This window comes from Dendronephthya gigantea, unplaced genomic scaffold (genome assembly GCF_004324835.1).
Source record: "Dendronephthya gigantea isolate DGI-Jeju-01 unplaced genomic scaffold, DenGig_1.0 000012F, whole genome shotgun sequence".
NCBI classification, from domain to species: Eukaryota; Metazoa; Cnidaria; class Anthozoa; order Malacalcyonacea; family Nephtheidae; genus Dendronephthya; species Dendronephthya gigantea.
Window position 1 is genome coordinate 933,274 of NW_021163022.1, and position 21,454 is coordinate 954,727.

Consider the following 21,454-nt stretch of genomic DNA (forward strand, 5'->3'; position numbering starts at 1 on the left):
AATTGGGTTTAGTGTTGTTTAATAACCCGATTGATCGAGAATTTAGTAGATTTTTGTCCTTTGATTGAGTTGCGCCTGTCGCATGCTTTCAGCCCAGATTAGGTCATCAGGATAACTTTTATTACGTGATTGAATTGGCTTTTGAGTGGTTGGCTTCAAACAGGACTAAACGGGACATCTATTTTTTCAGTAACAATGTGGTAAGCCAACGGCTAACTACAAAAACGAGAGTTTATGCTATAGCAAAGAATTAGATAGTTGTTTGCGGATCCACCAAGTCGTTAGGAAGAAATCTATCTTCTTTCTAGAATAAAACCAATTATTTTGTGGTCTCTTGACAATTCAGGAAATTGAATAAAACGAGGTCGAATACTCGCGACGTGATTGTTGACATGCCCATGCAAGAAGGCAAGAAGCAACAAGAAAACCTTTTTATAAGTGAATTCGTATGAATGAACTCAATCGGCGATTAATATAGCAATCCTAGACCAACCAGATCAAATTGCAATCATACGAGTCATACGAACTATTCGTTATACTGTATATTATAAGACATAAATATTGGACGTGATGTACAACAAAATCAAGTTTCAGTTTTCCCTTGGATCTGAAAATATATCATCACTATTCCTTGCAACAATCAGTAAATTGCCAATTTTTTTGGATTTTCAGACCTTGCTTTTTGAAAATAGATCGGATATGTATTGCTATTCAAATTCACTCATCACCATACTTAATTGGAAGTTCCTTGACCTTGAATTACGTCAACGTTTCAGCAATACACTCTTCCTGTATGACCAGAGCTATCAATTCTTCAAGGTCCGAACTTTATGCAATCAAGGTTACCAATTGTGTTGCTAAAGACCTCTTACATATAGAAGCTCGTAAAGAAAGGCATAAAGATGATAAAAGCCTTAGTTGGCTTCACGCTGCTGTTCTGTTGGAAGCAATGTATATATGCGTAAGTGTTTTGATGTACACTTCTGTCTGATCAATGTCAGCATGCTCATATTAAAATAATGTGCGCACAAGGACTTGCCTCTGGCACGGACTCGCCTCTGTGCAATAGCTTTTATTTCGCTATGTTTTTTGGAGTTAATATGTCCATATTCTCATTCTTAAAGCCTGCAATTATTAAGTTTAAGATTTCTCTGTTCCAAAAGTATTTTAACAGGTAATGCGCAGCTAAACGAATACAAATAATCATAAGTTGCTTGGAATTATAAACATTGTTTGCGCAAAACATACACTCAACGCGCGCAGGTGTCCTAGCAAAATCAATTGACCGCTAATATATCACTATAATAGTCGAGACAATGAACGACTTGGACATGTTTAGAATAGTTGGTTTTATTAATAAACAAGTCGTGACAGAGCTTTTCAACTTGTATTACATATACCAAAACATGAGGTCATATTCATGTAATGTCGATATCGGTTTGAAATCGTGACTAGACTCTAGAAAGATCAGCTCTTTAATATGCATCTCGTGATCTCGAACAGGCAGTTACCAACTTACCACTGGTGTGTTAGTGGGGAAGAGGTCTATAGAAATGACATAAACTAGCTGCTTGAAAAACATCACTTAACTTAGTGATTAGCAGTAACTTAGCTGCTTGAAAAATATCACGTTTCTACAATTAGCTTTCAGACGAAGGACCTGCTGTGCTCGGAAAGTTGATGTTTTGTATTTTTTGATAGTCAATATCTAATCACATTATCACAATTCGCTAATGAATCCTCTTGTCAGCCAAGAAAGTCTATTAACCCAAAGCCATTGGTATTAGCTGTATTCGTACGCTAAATTTGGTTTGATGTCCTGCATGTCCACATCTTTACCCTCGTCTTCACCTATTGTAATACATATTATATATGCGTTCAGATTTCACCATTTTACTAATAATGCACTTCTTTGGCTTTGCGCATGCAATCAGTTAAAAAAGAAACAATTGCCAATTAAATGGAGAAAATCTCACCAACCAATCGACCACTTCAAATGTGTCAACATGAACGTGGGGCATGCACAGTGCATTTTCGAGTAACATAATGGATTTGAAAGAGTTAGAACTTGAAATTGCAAAAACGTGAACGGATTTTATGTAAAATTTTATCTGCCTACTTGTTTGTATTAAAACTGGTGTGTGTAGTATATTGATCAACATTAATCTTGCGTGCCTTCACAACGTTTGATTTAGAAAGTTAACGATTTTTTGACGATGGATTTCCTTTTTCGACATCAATCTATTTCTTCCCATCACCATAGCATTAAGTTGCAGCCTCATCTTAACTTTCAACATGTCTATAATATTTCTGTATTGAATTTCGATATCCCTTCCTCATCAAAGCCGGAGACGGAGACCGTGCAACCACAGACCCTTTTCTGATTTTTTTTTCATAGGCAAGTCAGCCCGAAGTATTTCATAGCAGCACCGAATCTTCTTCGAGTTGGAATCGAAGAAACAGTGTCTGTGTCTGTGTTTGATGTGAACGGTGATGTCGACATACAATTATCCCTTCAAGATTTCCCGAACAGGAGAAAAACATTCTCCCGTGTCTCAGGAAGATTCAGAGCACGTATGTTGACTAAAGTGGAATTAGTATAATTGTAGTTCAGTAATTCAACCAAGTATAATAAGCATGTAGTAATCAATTATTTGACTTTTATTTGACTTATTCGCGCGACGCTGATTGGTTTGCGAAAAAGTGGGATCGCTTCCTACTTTTATAAGTTCGCGGGAATGAATTCGCCTAGGGGAGAACGGGCAGATTAGACAAAATCAGCCGGAAAAGTTTCTTTTGTCTGTAAAAATAAAACAAAGTCTTTCCCTTTACAAGGAGATAAATCATTTTATAATTTTATTAGATAAATACAGACTTAGTTATCCCTGTGTTCGCTAACTGTTACTGTCTGACTTATAACTGTCTGTTACTATTTTTTAACAGAGCAACCTGGTCTACTGAAAATAAAAGTGAGTCGAAAAAGAATTTGCCACTTAGTCAAAAATCTTTCCCAGGTGTTTGGTATAAAGGGAGGGACAATGGGAAGAATGATGTTGTTGGTATAGAGAGAGGGGGGATGAGGTGGTTGGTATAGAGAGATAAAGAATGAGGTGGTTGGTATAGAAAGATGAAGAATGAGGTGGTTGGTATAGAGAGATGAAGAATGAGGTGGTTGGTATAGAGAGATGAAGAATGACGTGGTTGGTATAGAGAGATGAAGAATGAGGTGGTTGGTATAGAGAGATGAAGAATGAGGTGGTTAGTATAGAGGGATGAAGAATGAGGTGGTTGGTATAGAGTGATAAAGAATGAGGTGATTGGTATAGAGAGATGAAGAATGAGGTGGTTGATATAGAGAGATGAAGAATGAGGTGGTTGATATAGAGAGATGAAGAATGACGTGGTTGGTATAGAGAGATGAAGAATGACGTGGTTGGTATAGAGAGATGAAGAATGAGGTGGTTGGTATAGAGAGATGAAGATGAGGTGGTTGGTATAAAGAGATGAAGAATGAGGTGGTTGGTATAGAGAGATGAAGAATGAGGTGGTTGGTATAGAGAGATGAAGAACGAGGTGGTTGGTATAGAGAGATGAAGAATGAGGTGGTTGGTATAGAGAGATGAAGAATGAGGTGGTTGGTATAGAGAGATGTAGAATGAGCTGGTTGGTATAGAGAGATGAAGAATGAGGTGGTTGGCATAGAGAGGTGAAGAATGAGGTGGTTGGTATAGAAAGATGAAGAATGAGGTGGTTGGTATAGAGAGATGAAGAATGAGGTGGTTGGTATAGAAAGATGAAAAATGAGGTGGTTGGTATAGAAAGATGAAGAATGAGGTGGTTGGTATTGAAAGATAAAGAATGAGGTGGTTGGTATAGAGAGATGAAGAATGAGGTGGTTGGTATAGAGAGATGAAGAATGAGATGGTTGGTAGAGAGAGATGAAGAATGAGGTGGTTGGTATAGAGAGATGAAGAATGAGGTGGTTGGTATAGAGAGATGAAGAATGAGGTGGTTGGTATAGAGAGATGAAGAATGAGGTGGTTGGTATAGAGAGATGAAGAATGAGGTGGTTGGTATAGAGAGATGAAGAATGAGATGGTTGGTAGAGAGAGATGAAGAATGAGGTGGTTTAGAGACATCAAATACATTTCATTAACTAACTACAGACTGAGTTATTCGATAAAAATAGAACTTTAGATTGGCCTCACTTTAGTATTGGTTCGATTAAGCTGGTTTTGATTCGACTTTTGTAGGTAAACGCGAATGACTTACATGACCTGAGATCACTAGACAAACAATATGTCTACCTTAAAGCGAGTTCTAACACTCCTGGTATTGTATTCAATGATGAGATTAAAATTCTTGTCAGTTACCGAAATACCATGGTCTTTATTCGAACTGACAAACCCATATATAACCCCGGACAGACAGGTAAGCTAACATTTCTGTACGGAGTTTATATTTTAGTTATCGTTTAATAGTTGATCACTCCTGCATGCATAAATGGCCTAAAATAGTGTACAACACATGGTTGTTTCAAGTTTCAACGAAGGTTTTTAAGGAACAAAATCCTCTCATTTAGTCAACCTTCGAGTTATACCTCTCGGTCTGGATTTAACAGCATCAAAAAACAACGTGGGTACTTTATAGCTTTATCTTTCATCTGTTACGTTTATTAAAACTAGCGTCATTACTCCTAGTCTGCTCTATTCTCGCTTTAACATGTTCAGTATGTAGTTTCCCGCCAACATTGAATATTTTATTTGTTTCTTGATGTAGGTCACAATTGAGATTCTGGTAAGGAAGAAATATTAAATGTTCAAGTCGATGTTTATGTCGATGTCAGTTACTTGCTTTAATTCAAACAATCCAAGCTCTAAAACTAAGCTGGAAATCAAGTGACGATTTCTTTCTTTCAGAATCCTCAAGGTATTCGTGTGGCGAGATGGAAAGATCTTAACACCAACGAAGGTCTGTCATTTTCTTCTTCGATTTTTTTTTATCAATCTTACCGTATTATGCTGTTGAAGGAAAAACCGCTAATAATGAAGAAACTCGTACTATAAAATTCACAATAATTACGTTATCCTGCATGCAGCCCGACGTATTATCACGCGTCATATTTAGTGAAAATATTATTTATCAATTCGTCCCCAGGTTTCTTCTCGCGTCGTTATGAATTATCCGAGAATGTGCTTCTTGGAGTGTGGAAGATTAATGCCTTATATGGACACGGGGTGAGCACATTCATTCTTTTCACAGTCATCCAAAATACTTTTGAAGATGATTACGACTATGTTGAAGACCCTTCATATCTTTCATTTAATTTTTTCGCTTGTACATTTCTTTTAGCGTGTGCAGAATGCCTCAATCAAATTCGAAGTCAAAGAGTACAGTAAGTCAAGCATGCGCAGCTTTATACTCATGCGTATTTTTCCAGGCGGTCATTATGTCAGCGGATATTATAGGGAACCACAAAATCAACATCATTGGACCTACTCGAAAAAGAGAAAGAGGCCTGTTTCGAGTTATGCGAAAACAAGGCTAGGCAGATATTCTTTACTGAATTTAAAGTCATTTGTTTATTATCTTTCTTTATCGCTGAACCTGTTTCAAGCTACACACAAACAAAGTTTTTCCAGTCAAAATCTAGTCATTTTCCAGTCAAATTCCAGCAGAAAACCTGACTAGCCTCGTTCTCGCGTAACTCGTAACAGGCCTCTTGCTCTTTTTGGAATAGGTCTATTGGACCTCTAGAATAATCTGACAATATATAATTGGCCCATATCAGCGGATTTAGGACCGGTTTTATGCTTTAAAGATTTTCTGCATGCTGTGTAACAGGAATTTTCATGGATAATTTCTACATTTGAAAGAAATATATAATAGTTAATAACCCTGAGCTATCGAACCTTACTCACACTCTCCTTGTCTGCGACAAATATATTGCATTTCTGCTTATCGATAAGGGTTTTGTGTGGCAAGATTTTGAATGAAAGAAACCTTAACAACTGCATGTTTTTTTATTTCTTTTCAGTTCTGCCCAAGTTTTCTGTGAATATTGAGGGTCCGTCATACATATTGGAGAACGATTCATCAATTTCAATAAAAATCAAATCGGAGTATGATCTATTTTTAATCGATGATATTTTATTGCTAAACTTGCACGAATAGTGGAAAAGTGCGAATCAACTGCACTTGTGACGTCAACTATGAAAAGTTTTGAATATCATTTTCATGATAACACACTCTTGCATTCGAGAGCTGAATTATTTGAGGCTTTGAGAGGCCTGCCGCTTGAGAGTTCTAGACGGCTAGCTTTAAATTCTGCAGCCGGACTTTCAGTGAAAAGCTTCAGAGTTAATAAAATAAAGCAACTATGATATAAATAATCCTGTTTTAGCTCAACATATACATGCTCAGTTAGAAGTTTCTTCACTCACCGTACAGTCCAGGGACGTCGAGAGGGAAAGGGAAATATTTCGGTCCAAATATTACTGTACCATAGTTGGCGGCGCCAAGAGAGGCCTTTTTTACAATTAAAGCCTTTAGATCGTTAGGAATCGATCGTCTGTTGAAAGGTTTTATATCTACCTATCTCATTGAGTTGATCATGAAAACGTTGTTGTAACAACAATGACACAATATCATTTTAAACTTTAATTGAAACGTGTTCGAAGCATTGTTAGTTTGATATTACTTGTCCACGCATCTAATCCAAGGTTATTTCGTTTCCTTTACTCTAGATATACTTATGGCGAAGGGGTTCAAGGAGCAGTTCGGGTGAATCTTGCTGTTCTTGACGATAGTGGAAAAGCTGAACGATTTAGCACCTCTTTACACTTGGTAAACGTGAAATTCTCGCTTTATTTCATGCCATATCTATACTATGCTATATTCTATCATACTAATATGCCATTGGTTGCCTTTCCTTTATAGCTACAGGGCGGAAAAGCAACCGTTAACGTTCAAACCAACCTAATCAAGGACCATCCGAAAATACTCTGGTTTCCTGATGGCAAACGACTATTGATCGAAGCTAAAGTAACTGAACAAGCAACAGGAACTGAAGAAAAAGCAATGGATAATAAAATATACTTCACCAATTCTCCCTTAAAGATTAGCTTTAAAAGATCTCCAAAATTCTTCAAACCAGGAGTACCTTTCCTTATTAAGGTGTTGTGAAATTATAGTTATTGGTAAAATTTTCTACATCATTTACTTTTATTTCGCTATTGGTACACTTTTTTATTATGAATGACATCAAGTTCAGATCTAATAATTCATCATGCATTAATACGTTTTTTTTTCTGTTTTCTCGTCCACGGTCAGACTAGTTGGTAGTTTGAATCGGGGACGCCGGAAGGATCACGTTGTTAGTGGGGGGAAAGACTCGAGGGCCACTTAAAGAGTGAAAATTATTCAGAAAAAGTAAAATCAGGGGGAGAAGAGAGCGAATGTCCCCCCTTTTCTCTGGCGTCCCTGGTTCAAATTGATACCCAATAAACGTTAAATAGCCACAAAATGATAACATTTTCCATACGATTTACCCGATTACAATTCTTTTCTGGTGCATCGGTTGCATCAAAAGTGATGTATTTATGCGCTAAACAAGCTTATTGTATAGGTTGACGTAACCTACGTGAATGGTAAGCCAGCAGAGAATATTGACATTGAAATTGATGCGAAGACTGACGGCGGAGTGGCAGTCTTAGAGCGTGCTGTTGATGGCGTTCAAGCCAGTGGAGACAAAACAAACCAACTCGGTCATGGCGCTTTTGTTATTGATATTCCTAGGTTATTTACCATCAATCGTCTGGATATTAAGGTACGTTGCAACTCTTTTGAGCATACTACATTTTCGTTCATTCCTAGAATGATTCTTAGAATAAAGAGTTTTGAATCTGAATCATAAAATAAGGCAAGGAAATGCTAGAGGTTTAAATAAGGCATTAAACAGTTTATTTCTTGAAATGTACTTTAATCATGCAATACTTGTAATTTACTAAAAGGTACCTAAAGAACGTACGCTCCTGAAAAATGGCCACCACATACGGCCTTGTGGTTACCATATTTCTTGTTCACGAAAGATGTACCGACATCGACTTTATTAAATATATTTATCACTATTTACCAGCTTTTTTCTATCTTAGGTCAGTGCTAAAACCAATCAAGGGGGAGTGGATATCATTTCAGAAGCGATGTTTCAACCAACTATGTACAGTTCCAGCGGAAATAACTACTTGTTCGTTCGATTCCTTACGAAGGCTAAAGTAAGCAAAACTCTTCCTTTCCATAATTTCATATATATGGGTGTATATTCATATATTATTCGTCTTATGCCCAACTGATTTCTTTTGTTAGCTATTCTACGGTCGTACGAACATTATTATATGAACAGATCTAGACCTATCCCCTTTTAGCTTTCAAGCGCGCAACGCGTGACGGTAGTTGATTATATCGCTTTGTTTAGAAGTGATTTTGCTTGCTTCTTTGTTAAACTAAATCGCTCCTGTACATGGCGAAATCACAACTCAAATTGACCTTGATAATCAATTACTGTCACGCATTGCGCGCTTGAAAGCTAAAGGGGAAAGGACTATGTACAACCCCCAATTAAGCTTCTACAATCCTGGCCAAAACCATCGACTACACTCTGAATGATTTGTACTTTTTTACGCAAAACATTAATATTTCTGTTTCGTTTCCCCCCCTCGCCCCCCCTAATCAATGTTGAATCTATGCTAAATGCTTGAATGAGTTATGACACATCACTCAACGTTGATTTGTGGGGGAAAGGGGGAGAATTTTGAAATAAACCCCGCGACTGCTGACTGTAGTGTCAATTAACACAGAGTGTCGTCATTACTAGAATACTTTTGTTGTTACTACTGCTGGGAAACACGGACCTAGCAAGAGTTTTCTTGTTTCACATTGCATATTTGGCTGAAAGTAGAGTTAAGTGTTGTGTTTTAATCACCCAATATAGGTTGGTGAATCAGTTGTGAGCGAAGCATTTGTTTTATCCAATCAAAACCCAAGTTCTTTAACTTATTTGGTGAGATTATAGTTCACGCTCTTTTAGATATTTACCTGAAAGCTAATTGAAGTCTAACGTGTTGAGAACATAGACGTTGGCGTTTGCCCATTCAGACGTATTGTCAGATGTTACCAGTTGTCAATCACTAATCTGTAACAAATATCTTTTTCACTTTTCTATAATTTTAGGTAATTGCTAATGGTCGGGTTGTTACCCAAGGATCAATCGACAGAAACCTGGGTGTGGTAACGTCAATTAGACTTCTAGTAACTCCAGAGATGTCACCACAAGCACGATTTATAGCTTATTATCATGCAAACAATGAGCTGGTTGTTGACAGCGCTATCATGGAGGTCGAGGAAGAGTTGCCTAATAAGGTTAACATTTAACGAATTGTGTATGTTTCATCGCATATCTGTACCGTCTATGACGTGCAAATGACTAATTCCCCCATGGTCATAAAGTATATTAACTAGATCTAACTTATCTTATCTTCTTCATATTCTCAGGTTACCTTCCTTGGTAATCAACATCCCCAGAAATTACCAGGCCAACCTCACAAGATCGAAATTCAAAGTAGCCCGCATTCCCATGTTGGCGTTCTGGCTGTTGATCAGAGTGTTTATCTCTTAAGAGATGATAAGCATCTTACTAGTGACGAGGTAATAACGATCAGTTCACACTGTTTCAATAAGTAAAGGCACGATCTTTTACCTTTAATCTTTTCACCAAAATTTTAGGTATTTAAAAGAATGAAATCACATGATCTTGGATGCGGAGCAGGAGCAGGGATGGACAACAAAGACGTACTAAGAGTAAGTCTTGACAATCTAAACACTTTATAATTATTATGAGTTATGTTGTAGTTTTTAAGTTACTGACATTTTCCGATTTAGCGGGGAGGTCTTGCTGTGATGACAAGCATCAACAATCTTAAAACCGATACCAGGGAAGGTTAGTTCCAGTGTGTGTAAAAAATGTGACAGTGCAATGTGATTACTTGTAACGGCCTCTGTCAGGAGAGTTAGTATGAGATAAGAGGAAAGTTAGTCTGAGAATTAGTACGAGAGTTGTACTGATGAGAGGAGAGGCGAGTTATTATGTTGTTAGTTATGCCACATTTAATGCGAGGTTGTTTGAAAACGCTGCAACGGTTCTCCCTGTTTATTTTAAGTTTCCACAATTGCCGTATGTTGTTTTGTGTTTGCTTTCTAGATTTTAATCCTTGTGCTCCTGATGCGCGAAGAAGACGCAGAAGTGCAGGTATTGGGGAATAACATAAACGCAAGGTTATACGGCCTTTCGCCTGGACTTTTTTAGAGCGTTGTTTCTATTTTCAAGGCTAACATCTTCGTCCACCTTACTTACCCGATTGGATGGTTAGGTGTTAGCTCTGTCGATCGCGGGAGGGGTGGCTTGGGACGAGTTATGTTTCTTGGAGGCAGGTTGAGATCCCTCCAGGTTGAGAATTTCGTTTTAGACTATTCAGCAAGTTTGTTTACATTTTCGGTTACACAATCAGAATGCATAAGTTTTGGCTACTTCCGGTAAAAAGGTACATTATTTACCATTTTACATGAAGTATTTAAAATTTAGGCATTCTGATTGGCTTTGCCAAAAAAAGTTAAACTAATATGTCGATTAGTTTAAAACGAAATGCCCTCTGCACCGCGATTTGCCACTAGCCTATCCTCTTCAGTCACGTGGTTTGCCGGACGTCACGACCCGACGTCACTAAACCGGTTTCCTCGCTGTTAACCTTGTATATTGCATAACCCCATGAAAACATCAACGCGTAACGTGTTAAAATCATTTATTGGTAACACAAGGACATATGTCTCCTGATTATTAGGTATGTTGACTTTATAGTAAAATTTAATCTGTGTATTTAGATGATGTTGTGGACCAAGCATGTTGTCTACTTGGTCAGCTATCGGACCCAGCCACTTGTAAAGCTCGGGCGATGAGCTTCTCCAATTCAAATCTGTCCTCGTCATTTCATCCACGTGATGCCTGCGTGATACAGTTCTATACATGTTGCTACAAAGCATTTGAGATGGGTAAGAACGAAAGCCGGTTTTCTACCAAGCAGAATTTTTCGACCGAATGAAATTTTTTGATATTCTTTTCAATTGTGAGAATTCGACCGTAGCTTCACCAGTCATAATTGAAAAGAAAATCGAGCGAAAAATTTCTTTCGATCGAAAAATTTTGCCTAGTAGAAAGCCGCCTTGAGACGACTGTATCCACCAGTTCCCAGACGACTGTATCCCAGTTCACTGCTGTATCCACCTAAAAAGCTAGCTATATTTGACAAGAACGCACTGCGGTGACACAAATAAATGACTGAAGAAAACTGAAAAATTCAGGGCACTAGAATATTTAACAAAGCAAAAAAGTGTAGTCTTTTTATTGTTTTTCTTTTACTGTATACTTTTCACATCATTGGCTCGAATTATTTCATTTCAATTTAGATCACCGAGGAAGATCTGGCGACGTCGACATACCAAATGACCTGTTAAATAACCTTCCATTCGATGGTGATAAATTATTCATGGAGTTAGCTTTAGAGCAAGCTCAAATGAGAACAAATTTTCCAGAAAAGTGGTTGTTCGAGGATGCAAAAGCCGGGTGAGTTCACTGATAACTTCAAGATTTCAAGCAATAACCTTCGTCATCTATTCAAGATGAAACAATTTCACTGCACATATCTGCTCTGTTTTAACTGCATTCATTACAGATTTTAAGACGACACAACGAACACCTGATACTGACGGAGGACGGTCTACGGTTACTTCTCGTTTAGGGCTTTGTTAAATTTTTGAAATTCGACATTTTTACTTTACGTGTATACTGATGAAAACGTTACAATGTCAAAAACTAAACAGTAATGAATGTTCCTGCGAGGGTTAAAAATCGTTCGTTTGCCGACAACTAGTTTTCAGGGGGTGTCGTACCTAGCACCCCCCCCCCCCAAAGCGACGGCCCTTGATATACTTAACAGTAAACACTAGCAACCTTTGACTACGACATGATTTGTTATGTATTACACGTTATTCTGTCGTATCAGCAGAATAAAGAACGTAGTAACGAAACTGACTACGCGACGACGTTACTTGTGGAGAATGGTTTTGTTAATGAACGAAAATGTAGTATATGCTCATAAGAGTTAGATGAATGCAATTCAACATACCTTAATATCCAGACGATTGATGGTAAATAACTTAGGAATATCTATAACAAAAGTGCCATGACGGGACTGCAAAGGTTTGAAAGTTACACGAGGCTTCCGCGTGTAAAATCATTTGAGATTAAATTTGATATGACAAATATTTAGTATTTGTAATTAGTGGAAAAATAAATTCAACCGTAGTCGGCAGTTCGTTGTCAACATCTTAAAAATTTTATTCGCCCTTTGCATTGTCCTGCCTGAACACTAATAAAACTGGGCACGGGTACCAATAAATTGGGTGTAGTGTAAATCAACAGTCTCATATTGTGTATCTTGTTTTCAGTAAGAATGGTCGTGTCATGTTCCCTGTTACAGTACCAGACACGATAACATCGTGGGTACTGCAAGCGATTGCCGTTTCAAACACCACTGGCTTTGGTGTAACTCCATCATTCAGCTTGAAAGTTTTCAAACCTCTCTTCCTGTCTCTGAAGCTGCCGTATTCAGCACAACGTGGCGAACAAATATCTGTTATAACTACTGTGTTCAATTACAAGGCCACGGATGAAAAGGTATGAACGATAAATCAATTTTGATTTTTGGCACTTCACTCGACATTGGTAAACTCCAGAGGTTGAAAGAGTCTTAATTTCGAGTGGAAATTATACACACTTCAAATTCAAGCGAGGACTGAACAGTTAATTGAAAAATGAGTCAACTACCGATCCTCCGGCATCGCAAAAGCGTATAGGTTCGATTCCTGCCGAAAGACCGATAGTTGACTCATTTTTCAATCAACTGTTCCTGGCTTGAAATTGAGTGTATAATTCCACCCGAAATCAAGACCCTTTTAACCTCCGGTAAGTACGATATATTTACTACAGCTAGCCTCCTCATGTAATAAAACCACCAAGATCAGAAGATGAATTATTAAAATGCTTTTCGTACATTCAAGGTTTATATATTTCTCGAGAAACAACGTGGCGATCATTATTGTACGTATTCAGAATCCGGAAGAGGAGGTGCAACGTATACAGTCCAAGTTAAAGGTCATGGAGCAACGTCTGTATCGTTCCCTATTGTCCCCACTGAAATTGGAGAAATGTCTATTGGGGTAAAAATATACACTCGATCTACCTTAACAATGCGTGCTAACACAGTTCACTGTGCTAACATGACTGGAAACAAGCCCAGTCCGCTGAAAACAAATCAAGCCCACCCGGCCGACACAAACGCATCGCCAGTTAATTATACTTACTTGCAAGAGATTCCGGGACCCCTCGGAATATCAAGCCCGGGTATTTTACTTCCCCATACTCTCCACTTCCCCTTCTCTCAGCCATGCGGCCCTAAGACTAGCTGTTGACTACAAATAATGATTTTCATGTGACCACATATAGCTTCTTCACGTTTTAAAAGTAAGAAAGTGAGGACATAAGATAGAATTGATAGAAAGGATAGCGATTTTTGCTAATGTACATAAACGTCTTGTAAATTTAGGTCAAAATTATCTCGGGAAACGGCGAGGGCGATGGTGTACGACGAACATTTAAAGTATTGGTAAGTATAACAGTTAACTTGTGAATTCTCCTAAACCTAATTTAGTCCCATGATCAATACCGTTGTTCATTTACTTTCGAAAGTTTTGTTCAATTACTTTTTGCTTTTAGCCCGAGGGGATGGAAAGACGACAGACATATTCAGTAGTTCTCGATCCATTAGGTAACACAATGTTCGTTGTGTACCTCTGTAAATTAAACTAAAAAAACTTCTTCACCATATGAAAGAAAATATTGCATGAGAGTGTTTTGGGGAGTGTAATATTAGAAGCTGACTGGCCAAGTGAAAGTAGCTCTTCTCTAAAAACTAAATAAGGCTATAGGTCAGTTCACACGATCCAATTCACTTCTGATGGATGGTTATAGTCTGCTGACTTGCAATGTATATGGGTAGCAATTCCACCAAAACTGCCGCACTGAACGGGATTTAATATAGAGCAACTCCATTGCGTCTTGAGAATTTTCTTCCCCTGACTCTAGATCTACCACAGTACTGTTCAGTTTTAAATTTCTCCTCGTAGAGGATATTAAGGGAATTATCTCAATAAAGCACCCTTGCCTAAAAAATCTTCTTTTTTTTTCACCAGATGTCTTGCGTGATCCAGCAGAAGCCCAGCCTACTACTGCACCAACCACGCCATCCAAAATACAGACTTCAAAACGTAAGTTTCAGTTTGAGAATAATGATTGAGAATATCAGCAAAAACCAACACAATAATTGGCTAGGTCACAATAATGAACCTAGAGTGTGACACAGTGGTTTACAATATTTTCTATTATTTCAGAAGTATGGTAAAGGTTCCAGGGTTGGTTAGCAATCGATATAGAAATCTTTTAACTCTAAACAGGCGACCTCCATTAGTTACGCTATATTTCAAGACGTTATAGGCCAACTAGACTGATACTTGAAGACGAGACTATCAACACTTCTCAATCGTTTCCCCCCTCTTCCCTAAGCCTAGAACTGGGGCCTAATTCTCGTTTTTGTCCTCACCCTAGGCCTCTCAAAAAGGTCCGAGTCTAATCGTCCCTAACAAATAAAATACTATAATATTAGAAAATAAAAAAATATAATAAAATAAAATACTCCTTTATATCAGTTAAACTGCTATGTTTTCATTGCATGTGATTCCTTCATTTTTAGTCCAATCATTTTGTTTTTAGAGGGAAATGGTGAACAGAAGAACCGACTAAGTATTACGTTGCCAAATTCAACTATTCCTGAATCAGAGTATGCCTTACTTACAGTTATTGGTATGTATAACAATAATCGGTTCTTTTTCGAAATGCACGCTTAAGAGGGCTTAAAATGTCCTGCACATCCCCTCAAAATTAAAATCGACGGTATTGCGAGAAACGATCTAAAGATATTCTATGAATGTTCAATATGAATTCTAGGCAACCTGATTGGGCCAGCTGTATCGAATATCATCGAAGGTCGCGGATTGGATTCTATCATTAAACTTCCCACAGGCTGTGGTGAACAAACTATGTTAAAACTTGCGCCTAATGTGTTTGTTCTAAACTATCTGCGAAGTACCAAACAGGTCACCAGACATATTGAAGAAACTGCGTTCAACTATATTCGATCAGGTAAACTATAAATCACGGCAATCATATAGCAATATATATCTATAATAAAGATCCATGCAAGTTTGCAAAAATAGCAACATCAACTAAAATGAAATATTTTATGGGCTGTCCTTAAATTCTTTGTGAGCCTTGTTCTTCTTTAAAAACTATTAACGACGACACGTCGACGGCCGACATACAAATTAAAACCAGGCCTAGGAATGTTATCTCTTTACCTCCTTTTTATTGGGTGAGGCAAAATCATTTAGGTTATATACGCTAACTAATGTGTTTTATTTCAGGCTATCAGCATGAATTGAATTACCGTAAAACTGATCACTCATTCAGTGCGTTTCAAAATCGGCCTGGTAGTACATGGTATGTTTCTGCAGCATGCAACAATATATCGCTCTTTCAAAACTTCCCTAGCAAGAGTGTCTGTGATATTCATCCATAAATCAGATAAGACCGTATATAACATATTTTGACTTCCAACATTTCATAGGTATAATCTATATTATAAACTTCTTTCATGCATTCTATAGGCTGACGGCTTTTGTAATGAAGACATTCTGTGCAATTCAGAAACTTGATGGAATTGATATTGATCAAAATGTTATCGACACGGGAATACATTGGTTGACGTCAAGACAGCGGGCTGATGGTGCCATACCAGAGAATCACCCTGTTATTCATCAAGAAATGGATGTAAGTTTGGGGGATGGGGGTTTGTCGTCCGTATATATCCGGTGCAAATGCGGTATATGATGTGGTGCGGTGATATATGGCATGCTTGAGACGAACGACGATTAATATCTGCGCTGTGCAGGCCGCACAAGAGCTGCAGAGTCGAAACCAGATGTGAGAGCGCGCAGGGGTGCCTGGGGAGGACGTTCTCCCGTCGCTTCCTCCCCAAGCACACCTGCGCGCTCGCACATCTTAGCCACAGATCTCTATATTACGCTGAATGCAGCCGTTATGTTTTCCAATAAAGCGCCCGGGTACGAGGCTGGGTCGAAAAAAGAACGATATTTGGGTGGGGTGTTTATTCATATATTCAGTTCTGCCTGATGGATTTCTTTTGCAAGGGTGATAGCTCACAACCTCGCAACCCCCCCCCCCAATTATTGTTCTAGCTTCGACCCTGCTGAGCGGTGTGAGCCAGCCAGGGGGAAAAGATTTTGAGATTTATATAGACTCCCAGAAATGTGATTTGCTGCATGCGGCTAAGATTTTATCCAGGAAGTTGGTTTGTTCAACGACTCTCGAACACTGACTATCCGATTTCTCGGCTGATTTTGCCAAATCTGGGGGAGCGCAGCCCTCTCCCCACCACTGCCCAGCCCTCTCCCCACCCCTGCCCAGCCCTCTCCCCACCCTGCCTCATACGCTATAAATACTATTTTTGCAATCCGTTAAACTATTGATGAAATATGGATTTTTTCGTTTCTAGGGTGACATTAACAGCGACATAACAATGACTGCATATGTTGTAACAGCTTTCATTGAGTGTAACAGTTTTACACCGGTAAACAAAGCTAAGATTTTTATATTAGATAGCTCCACATGCTCGGTTAAGCATTTCTAAACACAGTTAGATAAAGATCACACACCTATATATTATATGATGTTCATTAACCACCATCTTTTACGCACCAATCTTGTCAAAAATATATTTGGTCTCAATTTAGAACTCGGTTCAAACAGTGAGAAACGCTGTTGCATATTTGGAGAACGCACGACCCAATGTAGGACGCGTGTATGTGAAAGCTGTGATTGCGTACGCCTTGGCATTAGCAGACAGCCCTCAGAAACTCAACGCGAACCAAGATTTGATAAACAGTGCTATTTACGATGGAGGTACGAAAAACTAATTTAAAGAAAGAAATTGAGCATAATGATGCTCCTAATTCCACCTAGACTAGACTAGACGCTCTGGTCCTGTATGTCAAATAGCCTATAGCCTAGTGTTATTTTATGAACATACTGATGTTTATAGGGAAGAACACGCGTTATTGGCATGATGGTCAAGGAGGTAATGCTATTGATGTTGAAACAACATCTTACGCATTGCTTACTCAAATGGTCCTCAAAAGGCGAGGTTATGCAGGACCCATCGTGGTCTGGTTGACAGAACAAAGAAAAGGCGGTGGCGGCTTCATCTCCACCCAGGTAGGTTATGTCAAGTTGTTATAGGTACGAGGGTAGCCTATATTATATAATTCGAGTGTTCGTGGGCCAAGGGCAAGATATAGAAAGAGAGGTGTGCGTAAGTGTGGTATGTTTTTGGGGTAAAGTTGCGTTAAAATGAGGACAAGCAAATAGCACATCTCGTATGTAAAAGATCACAACGCACAATGTGTGTTAATTTGAGGACAAAAAGTTTGTGTCACTACATGGGTGAATTATATTCACTTCGATTGCTGCGATTTTTCATGCAATTTTTTTTACATGTGAATGAGTACATAAGTTATATACGAATGTTCAAATAGAAGCACTTATATATAGGTCAGATTATTCATAACCATTCGCTCGTTTTCATCTACCATCTACGAAAATCGCAAGTATAAACTTTACGCATGCAGAATTTCGGATGTGGCAATAAACTAGCTCACTTAGTATCATTCTTTCACTCTTCGCCTTTCAGGACACATGCGTAGCTCTACAAGCTCTGGCTGCTTACAGTGAGGAAACTGGTGGAGATCAAATGAATCTTCGTATTGAAATCACTACAGACAGAGAATACAAAAAAACATTAACGATTAATCAGAACAATGCTCTGGTACAACAACAATTAGATGTAAGTTTTTAGAAATAAATTGCAATCAATATCAATCCTGTTAAATACGTGGTTAAGGAAGCAACAATTCGATCACTTAACTCGTCCACCAATAGTATTTTGTAATTGGAATCTCTGTGCATTTAGATTACCAATCTCATTGGAGATGAATTGTTTATTGAGACAAAAGGTTCAGGTGTAGCTCAGCTACAGGTAAATATAAGCAAAATAATTACGCGGTTCCATCAAGAGTCTGAACTTTTTGTTCATCAGTTGAACAATCCCCTTTTCAATTTTCACTTCTTTTAATGACCAGATTGAATCCAGATACAATACACCGCTGTCTGAAATCGAGGTGTGTCAATTTGACCTGGTGGTGACGACCGTAGAACGAGAAGGACGGTTTTATGATCCACCTATTCTTGTAAAACCAAAACCGACAAAATCGCCAAATAGAAGCAATCGCAAAGGTAACAATAAAAAATGCAGAAAAAACAAGGGGAAGAAATGTACTAGAAGGAGAAGATGCAAAGGAAAACGACGACGAAGATGTAAAAATAAGGGAAGTGGTAGACGCAGAGCTCCTAAACCTACAACCCCTGCTCGGCCCATTACCACGCGGCCTCCACAGAATGATGCGCCTGCGCCGAACACAGTCTCAATCAAGATTTGTACTAAGTAGGTTTTGTACAAATATCCTTCGGTACCTTTTTTAAATGGTGATCCTGGCGCATTTACATTTCTGAATACGCCTAATTTCTATCATCCCCAGGTTCAAAAAAGCTGGGGAAAATGCGGGAATGTCCATCATCGACGTTGGTATCTTGACTGGATTCAGCGTTAAACAAGAAACCTTAGTTGAGGTGAATATTTCGAAAACGTTGGAATTAATATTTAATAGCACCACCTGGCAACTTTACAGCCATAATCTTAGTGTTAACCTTAGTTCTATAACCATATCTTGCGACTTGCGTACAATGAGCTCAGTTAAGATTATTAAATAGATGTTGAATTCCAGCCATAAACATGCAAACATGTGATAGAATTTTGGAATCATAGTTTATCCTGCTGTACAAGAACTCATCTCATTTGATAATATTATTCATGGCTTCTTTACGACTTGATAGGATACTTTACCCATTTTGCTAGCAGGATTTTTCAAAATCCATCCATATTTTCTGGTTCAAACTGGAAATCCTTTTCTTTTGAAAAAGTATTTCCAAACTGTCAAACAAATCAATATAGCTCATGCAGTCGGTGTAGGCGAAAAGATGAAATAGCATTTATTGATAATCTTGTAGACACAATCATATTTGATGGGGAAAGCCCGCAATATTTTTATGTCATGCAGACACATGTGATCTCTAGATTTTGATTTCCTTCATTTCTCCATTTATTTCAGTCATAAGACATTCGATATTTTTTTAGCTACGTGACAAAGTGAAACCTGGTATAGCGAAATTTGAGATCTCAGACCGTCATGCTGTTCTTTACGTTGATAAAATCCCAAGTTCGCATCACTTGTGTTTCAACTTGGAACTACAGAGAGAATTTGAAGTTGGCATAGTCCAGCCAGTACCCGTCACCGTATATGATTATTATGATCCAGGTCAGTTTAATACGCAAGTTAGTTTTAAAAGGAAAACTCAGAACGGTAAAATTTTTCAGACAAATTTTTCAGCGTGAAGTAGAGTGTTTGTTTATGCATATGTTTATGTTTGTAGCATATAAATAGAACCTGTTAGTTTTGTTTAAAAGTTCGTGGTATTTTAATGTTTTATAGACAACAGGTGTACCAAGTACTATGGTCCTGAAACAGGCAGTAGGTTAAACCTCGCCACGTGTGAACACGACAGCTGCAAATGTGCAATAGGTAGCTACTAATAAATTACTGTATATTGATGAAATTCTACGCTCGGTCGCGAAAGCGAGCGTGTGGGTTTAAAGAGTCGACTTGTAGCAAGTCTAGTATAAACACTGAAGTTAAATTTCCCAATTGCATACTGGACATTGTAAAATATTTACTTTATTTACAGATAAATGTGCCTCATGCAAACCATCCAATGACGCTAATAATGTTGTCGACGAGTTATGTAAAAAATACGACTATGGTAAGACATCAATATAATACCACACCTTGTCCTTACCCTGTCACCTTAAATCTGACTTCAATGATACTAGTCAAATATTGAGTGCATTCCCCCCCCCTGGCCTTGGACCGTGTGGACAAGGCGACAAGGCGTCAAAGAGATAAACTAGATAAAAACAATTTTGAAAACGCTCGAAAACGACGTACGTGTGCACATAACCTTACCTCCTTTTATGTAGTCTTGCCTCGCCGACCGCGACGTACTCTTTATTAATCTTCCCTTGTCTCCCATCTTTGTATTTTCTTAGGTTTCAAAGGAAAACTAAGAAATATTGACGAAAAAGGCAAATGGCTTCGTTTGACATTCGACATAGAAGATGTCTATAGAGAAAGCGCAACGAAAAAGATTACAAAAAGGACGCGGCGCATCGTGTATTCTAAAAGCACCGAATGCGACTGCCCCAGATTTGCAAGAAAAATCGACAGTGATTTCCTCATAATGGGTACAGACCATGGCCTCCTGGGTTCAAACCAGGTAAAAATGGGTGCAAGTGTGTTTGTCAAAGAATTGCCACGGAACAGCGCCGACTTTTTCAGGGAGTTTTTGAGAACTCTTAAAAAGGGTTGTTGAAGAACGGTTTAAAGTGACTGATAAAATATAAGATTACAGTATAATAACTAAGCAAAGTTTAAGAACAGTGATTTTCTGACATAATTTAGATTCCTAAACAGTAAAATAACTAAAATTGTCAAGAAGAAAAGTAAAAGTAAAATATGCTTCACGTTTCCATTGTGATATGAATTCATGACGCCACGACTTCTAGAGTTCTCAATTTAATGGATAGTATCGTCTCATTGTTTTACCTTTAACTTCAAACTACCCTCTCCTCCCTCCGATCTTTTTTACCACACATTAGCGAGGTTGAAGACAGGTCCCACCAGTTCCATATGCTCTCCGGTGTTACATTAGAGGGCTTTAGAGGCCAAAGCCCGAGCACGCACTTTTTCGTTGAATGAGTTTGTAGTGCATTATGATCATACCTATTGCTGATATCAGTATGAATTTCGTGAGGCCTTCATACTTAAGAACGTTTTGAAAATAGGTTTCTGGAACTTTTATTTTATTGGCGTAAAGCAAGTAATTTATTCTGGAGACTTGCTTCAAGAATAAACAGAGCATTGCTCTACTTCACTTTGCATATATTGCAAATAGGTAATAAAAGAATATATGATTTGATGATAC

The 21,454-nt window shown here is 38.2% G+C and overlaps 2 protein-coding genes across 2 annotated transcripts; one reads left to right on the plus strand and one right to left on the minus strand.

The window, feature by feature from the left end:
* Window positions 1–780: 780 nt before the first annotated feature.
* LOC114518878 (complement C3-like) lies at window positions 781–21,014 on the plus strand. Its single transcript, XM_028538910.1, has 42 exons — window positions 781–961; window positions 2,399–2,574; window positions 2,944–2,969; window positions 4,254–4,431; window positions 4,583–4,635; window positions 4,780–4,797; window positions 4,920–4,971; window positions 5,158–5,237; window positions 5,353–5,395; window positions 6,038–6,122; window positions 6,747–6,846; window positions 6,940–7,176; window positions 7,628–7,828; window positions 8,154–8,273; window positions 8,990–9,058; window positions 9,229–9,417; window positions 9,550–9,702; window positions 9,781–9,855; window positions 9,937–9,994; window positions 10,256–10,303; window positions 10,933–11,100; window positions 11,515–11,671; window positions 12,556–12,784; window positions 13,168–13,326; window positions 13,713–13,772; window positions 13,883–13,934; window positions 14,359–14,433; window positions 14,936–15,025; window positions 15,170–15,364; window positions 15,646–15,721; window positions 15,889–16,051; window positions 16,797–16,871; window positions 17,035–17,203; window positions 17,343–17,515; window positions 17,991–18,143; window positions 18,270–18,335; window positions 18,439–18,800; window positions 18,895–18,985; window positions 19,551–19,731; window positions 19,906–19,995; window positions 20,159–20,233; window positions 20,520–21,014. Exons 1-42 carry the CDS (start codon window positions 903–905, stop codon window positions 20,840–20,842), a joined length of 5,202 nt encoding a protein of 1,733 aa, XP_028394711.1. The 5' UTR covers window positions 781–902; the 3' UTR covers window positions 20,843–21,014.
* On the minus strand, window positions 2,985–4,246 carry LOC114518879. The gene has a single exon (XM_028538911.1). It carries the CDS (start codon window positions 4,146–4,148, stop codon window positions 2,994–2,996), a length of 1,155 nt encoding a protein of 384 aa, XP_028394712.1. The 5' UTR covers window positions 4,149–4,246; the 3' UTR covers window positions 2,985–2,993.
* Window positions 21,015–21,454: the final 440 nt, after the last annotated feature.

Excerpts from the sequence above, each read along its gene's own strand:
- LOC114518878 (XM_028538910.1), top strand. The coding sequence starts at position 903 with ATGATAAAAGCCTTAGTTGGCTTCACGCTGCTGTTCTGTTGGAAGCAA. Across the intron at positions 2,575-2,943 it reads CTCAGGAAGATTCAGAGCAC|AGCAACCTGGTCTACTGAAA; the intron begins GTATGTTGACTA and ends ATTTTTTAACAG. Across the intron at positions 10,304-10,932 it reads AAGAAGACGCAGAAGTGCAG|ATGATGTTGTGGACCAAGCA; the intron begins GTATTGGGGAAT and ends CTGTGTATTTAG.
- LOC114518879 (XM_028538911.1), bottom strand. The coding sequence starts at position 4,148 with ATGTATTTGATGTCTCTAAACCACCTCATTCTTCATCTCTCTCTACCA.